Here is a 15,244-nt window from a genome sequence, read left to right as displayed (position 1 = left end):
ACTCGCTGAAAAACTTAAACAGACAAAAAATGCCGTTCGTTCACGTCCGATGTCGCCTTATGCCTTTAATATGCTGTTTTATTTACTTTGTGCTTAATTATGTCTTGAACAAAAGTTGTGTACAATTTGACACCTTTTTTTTTTTTTTTTTTACCCCCCACACGACTAAACTTCTATTAACGGGTCACTTTAACACTTCAGTTGAAATTAAGCATCAAATGTCACCTAGTGTTGACTGTCCTCCGTTTATTATAGGTCACACATAGTATTTTTAAAGGCATTTTAGTGTTTTTTTAAAACTTTTTTTCCTAAAGAATATTAGATATGTAAAATTGGTCAAGAAGTAAGATTCAAATATTTAAAATTCAAACAAGTACTGTTTTAAGAAGAGCTGCATATTTTGACATTCCCGTGGCCTTGTTACTCAGAGAGCATCTCACACTCATTATTTTAAGATGATGAGATCATTATTATATCTTCGTTACATTATTATTATATCTGAGGCGTCTGCTGACATTATGCAGGTTTATTGATATTGATATTATGTTTTGATATGTTAATTAGAAGAAGTTTTGATCATATCTTTGTGATTTTGAGTGTTTTGAGAAGCAGCAGAAGAGACGGCGTGTCTGGTTGGTGCTTTTCTTTAGGATATTATCTTCTTTTGAAACCGCAGATGCTTGTGTATTTTTTGTATCTACAGCATACTAAACGTGTACAGTCAGTGCTTGTCTAAATTCTGTCATTTGCCACATTTGTTATCCAACTGCAGTAAACAGCAATTTTACGTAGGTCTCTGTTTAACCTCATTAAAAGTGTTATAGGTCAGAAGTCTAAGTTTTCACATTCAGAGACAGCAGTAGTCTCTGCAGTATCCCTCGAGACACCATCTCATCTCATTAGAGTCGCTGATAGAAAAATTAGTTGAATTGATCCATAGGATAGACTGGATAAGCAGCGGCCAACATGAAGAATCTAATTTACTTAAGATATTCAAACTTGAAGTTCAGCTAACACATGGCTTAGCGAGTACAGTTTCTGAGAGAGATAAAGATGACTTTTATATTCTGTCTTTTGGCATATATATATATATTTATCAAATGTGTCTCTTAGCTTGGTCTCTAATTATTTATTACGCATTCAGTAACCTATATGTTGTTCAGGTGATTTATTATTAAAAGTTAGTGTGCAATAATAATAAATGTGTACTTAATGTACGTGTGGACGTATATTTTGAAATGCGTTTCCTCTTGACATTTTCACATTTCGAGTCTATTTGCAGAACATTGCTGAGAGTAGATTTTGAGAATGTAGTTTCATGCCGGTTGTCAGTATGAGGTTCTATTAGAGTCATGATAATAATTTCTTGTAAAATCCTTACTTTGGAAAAAAAGACTTTTTCCTGTACCAAGCTGATTTTTATAATGACCATATGGAATAGTTTGTCATGCCCTAATTATGCCCTACGACATATGTGCAAGACAAGATTTGTTAATTGCTTATGTGTATTATAAATTCATTGTTTTTTTTTTTGTTTTTTTTGTTTTTTTTTAATTCCTGTAGATCCATAATGGCATAAGGAGAAATAAAATACATTTTTTTGCTTTGAGACCAAGAGCTTTGGTGCTGACTCTATATGGTGTACATGAGCTCAGGCATCTATACGCTGTACACTAAAAAAAAAAAAAAAACTAAATGGTGATAGTAGAGAGAATGAGATAAAAGCTCATCTTTAAGTGTGTCGTACTCACATTTGGTCTCACACATTTGCTCTGTTAGGCTAACAGTAAATGGACAGCTCTGACCCACTTATACTACTTTTTACATAACTATCATCTTTAGTTTTTAATTTGATCTAACCCACTCTGTAGTCACAAAGGAATTTCATCAGGAACTTATGTGTTTGTTTTTTATTACCATATAGAAATTTTATTTTTTTATCGGAATTTAAGGGGGAAATGCATCTGCAAGTGCATCCATAACTACAAGTGGTAGTTCTGTACGATACCCACACTTAATACTGTTGTAAAAAGAATGATTTGAAGCACAAAACTGGCTTCACTTGAAGGAATCACCATCTGGATCACTTACCTGTTGATTACTTTTATTTACATACTTAGTCAGGTGTGAAACAAATGTCTGCGGGCTTAGTGAATCGCATTCTGACATGCTCACCTGGGTAACTTCGTTTGTGGCTCCAGCTGGGGGGAGCTGGTCCGTCCTCCCTTGAGCCATTCATACCCTGACACAGGAGGAGCATCTGTTGGGCTGTGGTGGAAAGGATAAGAATTTCAGTGCACTTGTGATAAAAGACCTCCACGTTTAAAACTTCCATGCATTTTTTTCCCCCCCAAACAGATCCAATGCTTTTGTCTAGATTTGGCATTGTTGTCCTTTGTGCTGCCTTAATAAGTTGCAGAATAATTGGCTGATTTAGGGATAAAGATTCAGATATCAACACCAACACACACACACACACACACACACACACTGAACCTGACAATGACTTAATCGCACACTTTATCATATGACATAATTGATTTAGTCTGTCTATTTAGACTATGATTACATTTTTGTGATTGGTGTTTGCCTGGTTATTATACCCAAATCCATGTATGCCATTTATCTTTCAACAAAATAGGGCACTACTTATTAATGCACATGCCATGAATAAATGTGTGCCTATGTAGCAAAATTCTTCCTCACTCACCTGTATTTGGCTTTGTCTTGGCAATCACATAACCCAATAAAAGGGATTTCTTTTTCCTGTTTTTTAAGAAAAGCTAAGCTCTTTATACATATATATATATATATATATATATATATATATATATATATATATATATATATATATATACCCATGTCACTTGCATAAGCAAATTAGCCTTAACCAGTGTAGTGTTTGAATATTACTTATCTTTCTTCCTGCTGTTTATCTCTGTCTAATTCCTTTTGTGTTGTAATAGTATCTTGTCAAGTGATTTGCATTATTTTCACAGAAAAAAAAAAAAAATCAGGTATTGTAGAGTATTGCGAGTGAATAGCTTTTTTTTTTTTTGAGTTCTGTGTGGATGGCAACAGTGTTAGTTTTTCAGTGTTGGTTTGGGGAAGTGAAATGGTGGAACGTCACCAGCAAAAAATCACAAACAATGTGACCTCATGTGACCCCATAGCATGACTCAAAGGATAAAGATCAGTGAGATCAAGATAAAATCAAGAGAGTGAAAAAGTGACAGAACTTGACACAATTTTCCTTTTCTGACTCTTGGAGTTATGTTTCAAAACATGACTGTTAAAAACTCTTGACTTCATTACATCATGATATTTTCGATATAATAATAACCCAAATAAAATAATTTAATAAAATATATTAACACACCAATTCCCGGTTTCTGTTCGGGGCACCATGCTCTCAATAATTTTTCTTACATGAAATAGTCTAGTTTTTCTCCTTCATTCTTTATATGCCTGTTTCTGTCTAAACCACTTCAATTTGAAACACTCTTTTGTGGTCTGATCAGATAGTTTGATAATGTGCTAACTTGTAGAGCAGTTTTGTATTATTATAAAGACTTCTCATAACTGTGGCCTCCCTTTGCAAAAGACTCCTCAAATAAAAGCAAAGTGGAAATTTGTGCACATAGTAATGCTCTGTTTACATCTTTACAGTGCTTTTACTCTTGCAATAATTAAAATTTTTAGTCGCTGATATACTGTAGACAACAGTACCCGAGGCATCTCTTAACGTGTTATTACTGATATGAAATATTTGTCTTATAATTACCCTCAAAGAAATATGTCGCTATTGTTGAAGTATACAAGACAGGAAGACATGCTCCAAAAATAGTTTGCCTCTGTGCTACCTTGGCTAGTTGTGTGGGATGATTTTTGAAGAACAGAGGTGGAACAGACATATGAGATGGAACGCCTCTTTACTTTCTTGTGATAATCTTGCTTCTGCAGTTATAATAGAAGCGACAGCTTGAATATTTTTGACCTTCTGATGACAGCCCACAATTTAAAATTAAATTTTAACAACAACCCACATAAAATGCATTTAATGTTGTAAAGAGGTAAAAGTCATTTACTTTGCTCACTTAAACATAGATTGACCTACTTGGTTTTTTGGCCTGCGGAGAAAATTGAATCAACGTAATAAATTGATTTTTCTGACCCACTAATATATTTCTCCAGCTTTGATTCAGGTTTATCAGTTTATAGAACGTCTAAATGTTGTAGATGGGACAGTGAGACAATCTGGCAGATTTCTTTCTCACTTCTCACGGCATCAGATGCAGTATTTATTGGATATACATGCACTAAGCACTTTATTATGAACACCTGTACACCTACATATCCATGCAATTATCTAATCAGCCAATCGTGTGGCGGCAGTGTAATGCATAAAATCATGAAGATACAGGTCAGGAGCTTCAGTTAATGTTCACATCAACTATCAGAATGGGGAAAAAGTATGATCTCAGTTATTTTGACTGTGACATGATTGTTGGTGCCATATGGGCTGGTTTGAGTATTTCTGTAACTCTTGATCTCTTGGGATTTTCACCCACAACAGTCTCTAGAGTTTACTCAGAATGATGCCAAAAACAAAAAAACATCCAGTGAGCAGCAGTTCTGTGGACAGAAACTGGTTTGAGCTGACAGAAAGGCTGTGGTAACTCCAATAACCACTCTGTACAATTGTAGTTAGTAGAATAGCATCTCAGAATTCACAACACATTGAACCTTTAAGCGGATGGGCTACAACAGCAGAAGACCACGTCAGGCACTTTATTAGGACCATAATGTTCCTAATAAAGTGCTCAGTGAGTGTAACTTGCAATTGTCAAGCCCTTATGTGTTTCTGAATATGATACAATTTGCCTTATCTTAACGTATAGTCATGGAAAAAGAAAGTAATTAGATGATTCACTCTGAATCAAGGAAGGTGAATTGAGGTTCACTACCAAATGATGTTGGTGATTATTTACAACATTCCTTGGATGGCCATACTGTTTCCCTAACATTCACATAACTACTTTCTTCATGATTAAAAGACGCATATTTCTGAATGGAATCATACAGACATCCACCCATCTGGATCCGGCACCCCACTAAAAACTCCTCAGGTGTTTGGTAACCAACAGGGAAAGTGTCTGAAATAGTTAAGACCCTCCTTCACAACAACCTCCGATTCAGCATTGCCAAACAAAGAGCATGTTGAGCTTCAAAACAAAGTGCAGCGTCAACTTTATTTCAATCCACTGGAGGGTTGTTTAAGGTGCTCCAATGTGGTTTTGCATACTACACGGCAATAAAAGCCTCCAGGAGTTTGGAGAGAAATATGTAATTTACCATGGCCCCCTGCAGTGCCCAGCCACATGCGCGTGAGATAATTACTGCAAAACCTTACAAACATTTAGCCAACAAATTCAACACAAAAATAAATGACCCACTTAGAAAAGCTGGGTAGGGTTAAGAGATAATGGAGCCTTGATCAATACTGCATGTGTTACATGAACAGTTAATAGCTACTGAGCAACAGGTATGGTTGACACATGATTATGGTGACATCATTGTGTTGTTCCCTGGCCACTCTTTGAGTGATTCTGCTTCTGTTTGAAAGGGAAACATGTTAGTGATGATAGAGGATTGCCTATCATTATTATTCAGTCTTATACTTTAATTGTTTTTCGTTAAACATTTGGACAATAATCAGCTGTTCGTTGTATTGGCAGTGATCTGCTCTGCTTCACAATTTCCTTAACTTTTTACTTGCAACTTGTAAAACAACTGTCTGATGATGCTGAATTGGCACAGTGCACTGCCCATTAACATTTGCCTGAGCACCGGAAGCTGCCCCACAGTCTTTTTTTACATGAATGGCAAATTTTTACCCCCATCTGAGAGCAACTTTTTTGTGTTTTTAATTTCTTTTGCCAGCTTCAGCCTTCATTGTCAGCGAAGTCTTGAGCCAACTGTGTTCATCAGAGGAATGATGCAATGGAGCTGTAACAAGGAGCGGATCCGCTGTTAGCAAGAGCACAGAGGACCTTTTAGTTCTTTAAGATAAAAAAAAAAAAAACTGCTTCTGGGTTGTGAATAAAAATTCAGAAGATGGCCTTTTCTTTTCTAAATTTCCATAGGGAATATAAACCTGTATCATGGATAACCACATTTTCATATAAATTTTATGCAAAGTTTACAACACACTTTTTATAGGTATATACACTGTCTCATGTGTGTCTCTTTTTTAGGAAATTATGAATCTAGCACAGCTATAAAATATCTAGCTATAAAATATACATATTTCCCCCTGCCTACTACATCAAAATTGTAGTCTTTTTTTTTCTTTTTTTTCTTTTTTTTTTCTTGTTTTTACAAACAAGTGTATGACCTTAATGTCAGAGAAACATTTAAAGCACTGTTGCATCTTGAAGGAAGTGTACAAAAGTTACTCTAAATTATGAGTAAAATTGTGAGTTTAAAGTCTGTATTGGCATTGATGCAAAGTGTAATTAGAATACATTATCACTGTGTATGATGTGCTGCTACACAGTCATTGAATGTTCTCTCGGCAAATAATTTTTTATTAATCTATTTACTGCTATTAGAGTTATGTAACAAATACACCAGTACTTTGCTTTGGGTTTAATAGTGATATTATTATCCACCTTTTTAGAAAACACATGCAGTTGATAACAGCTGTTTCAGTGTTCAATGTAATCTGTTAAGCCAACTCTTCAAGTCTGAAAGAAGATTGGATTCCTGTCTGTGATGAGAAACACTGAAATGCCAGTATTGTTATCATTCATTCTTGTATCTGTTTTTCTCACACTGGCTGACCTTATGCTTGGCTTACTAAGCAACAGGCCTCCATGAGTTGTAAATATGGACTATTTACAGATACAGATAGGCCTGTTATTCTACAACATATTTCCAGATAATTCCCAATTAGAAGTATCACTAGCCACTATCACAAGACACATTTCCAAACAGCTTAGGTGAACTTATACTGATTGACTGACCAGTTCCATTTGCTTCTCCAGTGAAGCCATAAGGTATGAGAGGCCATGCTATATTGTCCATATAGTCACGGTTAAAGGGCGTTGTTAGCAGACTGATCCGCTGTGAATTCGGCGACTGTAGGTCGATTGTTCTACTGCTGAAATTAATTCAAACTATTGTCCCTAGTGGCTGGAGCTGGAAGTGTTATTAAATGTATTGGCACATGTGAACTCCAGTTTCTGGGTGAAATGTCCATAGTTTGTTGGCAAAAGCAAGTTGTATTTTTAGTTGTAAATGATTCAATACAGTCTACGGGAATGCATATTTTATTTACCTTATGCCCTAACCCAAAAACCCAAACCCTTAAACCTAACTGTCACTGGAGTAAAAAAATGTCATTTTAGAGCAAAAACACAACCTCTGAATCACTCTCACCATTGTTTATGTGAATGCAATTACTTCCTGGTTCCCAAGGGACCAGAACACTCATCTTGGAGGTTGCCTGTGCAACATGCTATCAGAAGCGCGAGAGGGAAAGGTAATCATGACTGAATTGATGCAAAAATGACTGACGGGGGATGCTGCTTAACAGTAATTTGGTCGATCTTAGGGTACATAAATATTTGGAAGCAATCGATTTCCTGTGATCATTTTGTTGTTTGGCACCAGGGGCGCCCGAAGGATTATGATCCATGGTACGCAAAATACAATAATTTTTTTTTTTATCATTACTCGTATATGAACTCCAGCAGTTATTGGTTTACATTATGCTTTCTTAATTCAAACATTTTAATTTAACTTTAAATATTCTAATTTTGTCTTAAATTATTTTTATGAGAAACTTGCATTTAAACCTCTTAATTTGAGTTCATTTGCACAATAATTTGTATATGCAAGATCTGTCAGTTGTCCTGTCATCACAACATACATTATTGAAAAAGCAATAGTCTTACATTTTTTCTTTTTTTTTTTTCTCCCCTTTTCTCCCCAATTTGGAATGCCCAATTCCCAGTGTGCTCTAAGCCTTGTGGTGGCATAGTGATTGCATCAATCTGGGTGGCAGAGGACAAATCTCAGTTGCCTCCACATCTGAGACTGTCAGTCCTTGCATCTTATCATGTGGCTTGTTGAGCAGTTACCGTGGAAACAGCGCCTGCGGAGGCTTCACGCTATTCCCTGCGGCATCCACGCACAACTCACCACGTGCCCCACCAAAAGCGACCACAAGGAGGTTACCCCATGTGACTCTACCCTCCCTAGCAACCGGGCCAATTTGGTTGCTTAGGAGACCTGGCTGGAGTCACTCAGCATGCCCTGGATTCCAGTTCGCGACTTCAGGGGTGGTAGTCAGCGTCTTTACTCGCTGAGCTACCCAGGCCCCAATAGTCTCTACATTTCTGATTAAAGTAAGAAACCAATGCCTACCTTACAGTGAAAAGTTCAACCTCCTGGTCCCAGACGTGTCAAATTCATTCAGTACTCGTTCTTTTTATTCCAAATTCTTTGTGAATGTTCATTAGTGCCAAGCCTGTGAGGCGCGTCTCTGTCTTGCAGGATTTATGTTCACAAAAAAGTTCAGAAATTGTACTCTGCATGCTCTGCATGTATTATATTTTTAAACACTAGTTGGTTTTCCATCCAACTATTTTTTATACGAATTCTGAAATTGTGCATAAGAAATCCTGAATGGAAACTGTTGATGTGCGAATAAACTCTAAAATTTTGCTTTATAAATTTAATGCGCTAGCCAGATGTGGATTTTCTAGAGTTTTGCATTAGTTAAAATGCGCATTAAGGTGATGGAAATAGTTTATTCCCAAATCGATGATGTGTTTTGACCATTTGTGTGTGTGTTATGAGTGTGCGATAGCTTGATGTGACTGGTCCAATGACAGGTCCAACCTGGGCACACAAATCTTTGAACAAAGCCCTTGACATTCAGAAATGTTTAACCCAGGCTGGTGGCATGCAGGCATCGCAGCCCGTTTCAGCCCTCTTTATATCAGATATTACACGTATTCTACCTAGCAGCATTTAATAAAACAAGGTACAATTGCTCCAATCCTGCAAATAAAACTTCCCCCGAAGGAAGTCATTCAGCTGCTCCATCATGACAAGGCAGGCTCCATCAAGATAATGCGATGGATAGATCAAGATATTGAATAGAAACGTGCAAGGATTCATATTTTCTTAGACTCATTTTTTGAAACGCTTAAAAAATGATAAACATTTCGATGGAAACCCAGCTATTGTTATAGGAGAGGTTGTCACGAAATGTTATTACAATTACATTCTCCTTGTCAACTCCAGATTAACAAACAAATATGTCGAGCGTCCCGCCAATCACATTCTTTGAAAAATAATTTGAGTTTCGCTATTGGCCTTTTATTCAGTTTGTATTTTTTTTTTTTTTTTTACATTTATTTTATTTAGTATGTAATATAATTTTGTTATTTTAGTGTGTGGTTATTTTCCCCAATGTATTTTAACATAAAAATACACACATCACCTTTCATTTAGAAATGAAGTTACAAAGAATTTATATTGAAATGCTGGTAATGTTAGGGTATGCAGTGTGCCCACTGTTTAGCATGAGTGCCTTCAACCACTTCAGTTGTGACTATATTCTCAATATAGCATGGTATCTTATTGCTTTTATAAAACTGTTAGTAAATAATAATAATATATGGGACACAATTTTTCATTAAATCATTTATTTAATAAGCAAATTCATTAAGTGATATGTTTTAAGTTTATAAGATTTAGACCCTGACAATAGACCTTATTCACACTAGCACCTCATTGATTTTTGAGGGGAATAAAAACTAGGCTGGAAGGGATAGACTTACTGTCTCATTTAATTTTTCACATCACTTGAAGTTTTTTGTTTACTGAAATTTCTTGGAAAGATATGTTTTTAATGTTTCATCAGCTTAAAAATCCAAAAACAATTTAAACAACTTTACAACCCATTGAAAAGACTGTACGTCTATACGTCACAGCCTTGTTTTCATTCCCATCAAAAATCAAAGTGCTGCTGTGAATAAGGTCTATAACAGCAACATTATTCTATAGGTGCTGTGCAATATTATACATAGAAAAAATAATAACAAAGCATTTTTAGAAAATGCATTTCCCAGCATTTAATTAGTGTACACATTTTGGGGGCAAAGCTCAATGTTTATAGGCTATTTCTCTTACAGTTGCCATTGAAAATCAGTTATTATAAAGAGCTTGTGAAACATTCTTACATGATGGACATCTTGATTTTGCAGGCTGAAGATAATTGGTCTTTTGCTGCTATAACATTTTAGCAAGAAAATAAAGCTGATATGTATTTAACGCCTACAGTATTTCGTTCTCTTAACTCCTCAGCTGCGGTGAGAAAACCAACCTGATTGTGGTCAGATCTGATGTTTTATACTTTCTTACATCCCACGTTAAATTTACCATGCACACTCAGTTTATGAGAAGCTTCAGTGAGGTTTTTGTTGTAATGGAAGGCATTTTATAGTTAGGAAGTATTTAGTAAGTTGGAACCAGACACTTCAGGCTGACATATATGTTGCAGATTCGATTTAGACTGAGGCGTGGGCCACACCATCTTGAGGTTTTGCATGTGAGCTGATCAGCACAGGATGCCACAGCCTAAACAGCAGTAGGAGGGCTGGGGGTTGCAGAGTGATGGAGGTACTGCTGCTTTGCCTACCTCGAAGCAGTAACATTACAGATGTGGGTATGCAGTCTGCAAGCAGGGCCTGGCATGGAGGTGGTGGGGGGATGGGCGAAGGCACACAGCTGCCACACTGACGCCATAAGCGCCACTCTATTCCATACAGTTAAAATAAATGAAAGTGAAAGGTTAGCATTCTGTGTTCCAATCCACGAAATAAATTACGTTGAAAGTGTTTGGAACAATGTTTTCATTTTTGGTTGAACTATTCCTTTAATTAAAGCGGCCACTTATGTGACATTAGAAGATTTAGATGAAGAAATCATCAAAATAACTTTTATATGAGCATGGTTTTCATTGGTTCTCTTCTAGTTGCTCATTTTCTTTTTTTTTTTTTTGTTCTTTTTTTTTTTTTTATGTGTACATATAGTATCTATAGGGTATATTAGGGATGCACCGATGTATTAGACAATTATTCACCAAATTAAAACATTCGGCATATCGGTAATAAGCATGAAAACGGCGATATGAAAAACCGATGGTTTATTTATAATTAGTTTTAACACTTTGTAAAAATTCTGTGAATTCAAATGCACAATACAGAAATAATAAAAGTCACAATTTGTAGAAGGGTTGGCACTCCTAAGAACATGTAATATTAAATTTGTATTCTTTCTCATTCTCACATTAATGCGGATAAAACTCCATGAAGTGACAGCTGTGAAAGCAGCACTTACCTGTAGGCTACATGATGAGGGAAACCATCCAAAACACTTTGAAACCAGCAGACTTCTGAGATATTGTAAAAGAGATATATTGTAAATCATTTATTATTAGAACAGTAAAAATTTTTTTTTACTTCTTTATCAATATTTTTTAACCATTCCTAAGTGAAACATTGATCTGATGACAAAATAAGCTAAGTGTTGGTATTGTTATCTGCCTATAGGTTTTTGTTAAAATCAGTATCGGCCAAAAAAGTTCATATCGGTGCATCCCTAATATATATATATATTATATATATATATATATATATATATAATATATAATATGTATATATTATAAATAAAAAAAACAATTTTTTTGAAAGTTTTAAACAAATTTCTCTCTTTCCGTAAGGAACTGGTCTCTAGTGTTACACTTACTGTGGCATTTGTTTATGTGAACCGTATGAATTATATAGCACCTGTTTGGCAGCATCTCTGCAGATTTGATAATTGCCTTTTTAAAGGACCAAATGCATCCATAAGTGCAGCTGCTCTACCACACCCAGCATCAGTCCTCATGGAGATCAGCACAGTCACTTTGGGAAAAATCTTTAGTGACTCAGAGACAGTGGCAGGAAACACATTGCATCACACCTTGGAAGCGTAATACAGTTCGAGTTTTAGTTTATGAGGCAAGCCTGCCAAAACTCGTGGAAATTTTTTCCCATAGTGTGCTGGCAAGAGTAGTTTTTGCGTGTGATGAATATAATGTGTTATAGCACAGGATGTTTGTGCGTTTATGAAAGTGCAAATGTTATGGCTTCAACCAATCTAAACATATTCTTCTTCAGGAAAGGGATTTAGTCATCTGCTTCACCTATATACTCCAAAATAATTTTTTTGCCATGAAAGTTTTGTCTAAAACACTTTGTTGGGTCCTTCAGAAATGTTTGATAGTTCTCATTGTATTTTCTTTTCCCATTACAAAACTTTGGTTAGACACTCAATAGTCAACATTCTGACCTAGCCTTTTACTGGCTCTGTATTAGTTTCTTTTGGAAAAACACTGGCACAAACAAGTGTCTAAATAGGGCCAGGGTGCATCTAGTTTTGGGCAAATTAAAGTCTATGGCAGCCTAAAAGCAAGATAGAGACCCAAAATGTGATGAGGGGCCAAAATGAAAAAGGAGAGCACAAGAATGAGAGTGGAAGAATTCAGTGTTGTGGAATTTTTCTGTGTTTTCCCTCGAGCTGATGTTGTTTTCTGAGCCCTGCTCCACCTGGTGGATTGTATAAAAGAGAAAGTGTAGAACAGATCTCTGTTTTTTTTCTTCTGATTAACAGTTTTTATTGATTCATACAATTGACAAAGAAAAGCAAAACATATATTCACAGAATCAACAATTAACCCCCATTATTCCCTTTCCCCCCTCCCAATCCCCAACCCCACCCTGACCTTCAACAAATATCCCTGTGGTCACACTTGAATATATATATATATATATATATATATATATATATATATATATATATATATATATATAAACACACACACACACACACACACACACACACACACACACACACACACAAATTAAAAAAATAGAAAAATAAATAAAAATAATCACACACATTTAAAACTACACTTCTCTCTCCACTGCCCCTCCCTGAGAGCCCTCCAAGAAGGCCAAGTAGCTGCCCCATTTTTTTATTAAATTAATCTAACTTGCCTAACCTTCTACATGATATTTCCTCGAATGCTGCCATCCTCCCCATCTCTGTGTACCACTCTTGAAATGAGGGCACTCCAGCCGACTTCCATCCCCTAAGAACAACCTGTCTGCCAATCATAACACTGGCTAGGACTCAATTTTTTATATATTTATCACCTATATTAATGACCAACTCATCGCCTAAAATACAGAGTCTGGGGCAAAAAGAAATTTGAGTGCCCAATACGTCACACATAAAACTCTGAACCCTCAACCAAAATTCTTGGATCTTAACACACCACCAAAAAACATGGGTTGTGTCCCCATCTTCTGATTGGCATAGCCAGCAGGTGGGTGTGTCTTTCAGACCAAGCCTATACAATCTAGAGGGGGTCCAATAGAAACAATGTAAAATCTTAAATTGCATAAGTTGCACCCTTGCATCTCTAGATGTAGACTTGATGTTTTTTTAGAATCCTAGCCCACACTCCCTCCTCCAGTACCAAGTTTAGATCTTTCTCCCGCAATCTCTTGAGAGAAGCCGAAGCTCCGTCCCCCAGACTCTGAATTAGCAGGGAGTAATACACTGATGCCTCGTTACCTTTTCCCAAAAGCAGTAATCACCACTCCCAGTGTATCTGCCGCTTTAGTGGGGTGTATGCTACTCCCAAAAATAGTACAGAGCAGGTGGCGCAGCTGTAAATACCTAAAGAACTGAGACCTTGGAATCCCAAAATGTTGAACCATATTTTCAAAGGATCTCAACACTCCACTCTCATATAGGTCACCGAGTGTATTAACCTCCCTCTCAATCCACTCTGTCCAGCAGAAAGGGGACTTATTAATACATAATTTTGGGTTCAGCCATATGCTCAAGGCTACATTTAAATAACTGTCTGAATTAAACACTCTGGACACTTTTGCCCATACCGAGTGCAAATGTGAGATAAAGGGGTGTAACTTAACTTCTCCGGTTAGTTTGATAGAAAGGCTTTGGAATGGCGAAATAGGGGCAAGAACTTCCTGTTCAATACAAAACCAGGGAGGGGCTCTCTCAGGTGGAAGTGACAAATGAGCCAAATGTCTGAGACCGTATGCATAATAATAAAACAAAATCTTGGGTAGGCCTAGCCCTCCTTTGTCAATTGGCATATGCAACTTACTGAAATGTAATCTGGGACGTTTTTACCATTCCAAATGAAGGACTTTGCTATGCTATCAAATTGCTTGAAATAAGAAAGGGGGACATCTATAGGGACAGACTGTAGCAGATAGTTAAATTTTAGAATACAATTCACTTTAAAAACATTAACTTTCCCAATCATAGATAAATGTAATGAAGCCCACCTGCCCACATCGCTTGAAAATCTTTTTATTAAAGGGTCAAAATTAACTCTAACTAAATCACACAAATTTGCTGGGAATAAAATACCCAAATACTTAATGCCCTGTTTGGGCCACTGGAAGGCGCCCGGCTAAAAAGCCGTTACCGGGCAGTACTCTGTCAGAGCCAAAGCTTCGGATTTAGACCAATTAACTCTGTATCCTGAGAATTTAGAAAAGGAATTAATAATTCTGTGCAGGCAAGGCATAGATCTAGTGGGTTCGGAGACTAATAATAAAATATGATCAGCGTAAAGCAAAAGCTTATGCACCACACCTCCCGCCATCACCCCTGAAAAATCATCCTCCTTTCTTATTGTGACTCCTAATGGTTCCAGGGCAAGACAGAACAATAATGGGGAAAGAGGGCAACCCTGCCGGGTGCCCCTATCCAGAGTAAAATAATCTGAAAATAATCCATTTGTTTGTACCGCCACTACCGGGTGTCTATAAAGTAACTTAATCCATCCAATAAAAGTATTCCCTTATATTTCCAAAATCTTAAAAAGATAATCCCATTCTACCATATCAAATGCCTTTTCGGCGTCAAGTGAGATGGCAGTGACCGGAGTCTGATCATTTGCCACTGACCACATGATATTGATGAAATGCCTAATGTTATCAGAAGAGCTATGACCCCGAATAAGATCTCTGTTTTTAACTGGACATTTCAGATTGTGCTCTGGGTAATTTACACACCCAGGCTGTATTTGTACAGTGTGTACACTATGTATGTTCAAAGCCCTCAAATTACAAAGATG

General features: G+C 36.6%; 1 protein-coding gene across 3 annotated transcripts in view; it reads right to left on the bottom strand.

Annotated features, from left to right (window-relative positions):
• The window catches only part of LOC127446173 (B-cell lymphoma 6 protein homolog), a 41,102-nt gene that overhangs the window by 8,238 nt on the left and 17,620 nt on the right, over positions 1–15,244 (bottom strand). For 2 of the 3 annotated variants that reach the window (XM_051706879.1, XM_051706880.1), the window contains exon 1: positions 2,176–2,765. In XM_051706879.1, the coding sequence (XP_051562839.1) occupies positions 2,176–2,527 (352 nt within the window). In that variant the 5' untranslated portion in view covers positions 2,528–2,765. Of the gene's footprint in view, positions 1–2,175; positions 2,766–15,244 lie in introns of those variants that run through there. The other variant, XM_051706881.1, reaches the window with a different exon arrangement.

The sequence above is a fragment of the Myxocyprinus asiaticus genome, chromosome 9, assembly GCF_019703515.2.
Source record: "Myxocyprinus asiaticus isolate MX2 ecotype Aquarium Trade chromosome 9, UBuf_Myxa_2, whole genome shotgun sequence".
Taxonomy (NCBI): domain Eukaryota; kingdom Metazoa; phylum Chordata; class Actinopteri; order Cypriniformes; family Catostomidae; genus Myxocyprinus; species Myxocyprinus asiaticus.
Note: the sequence above shows the minus strand (reverse complement) of the source record. Positions and strands in the feature narration are given on the sequence as shown.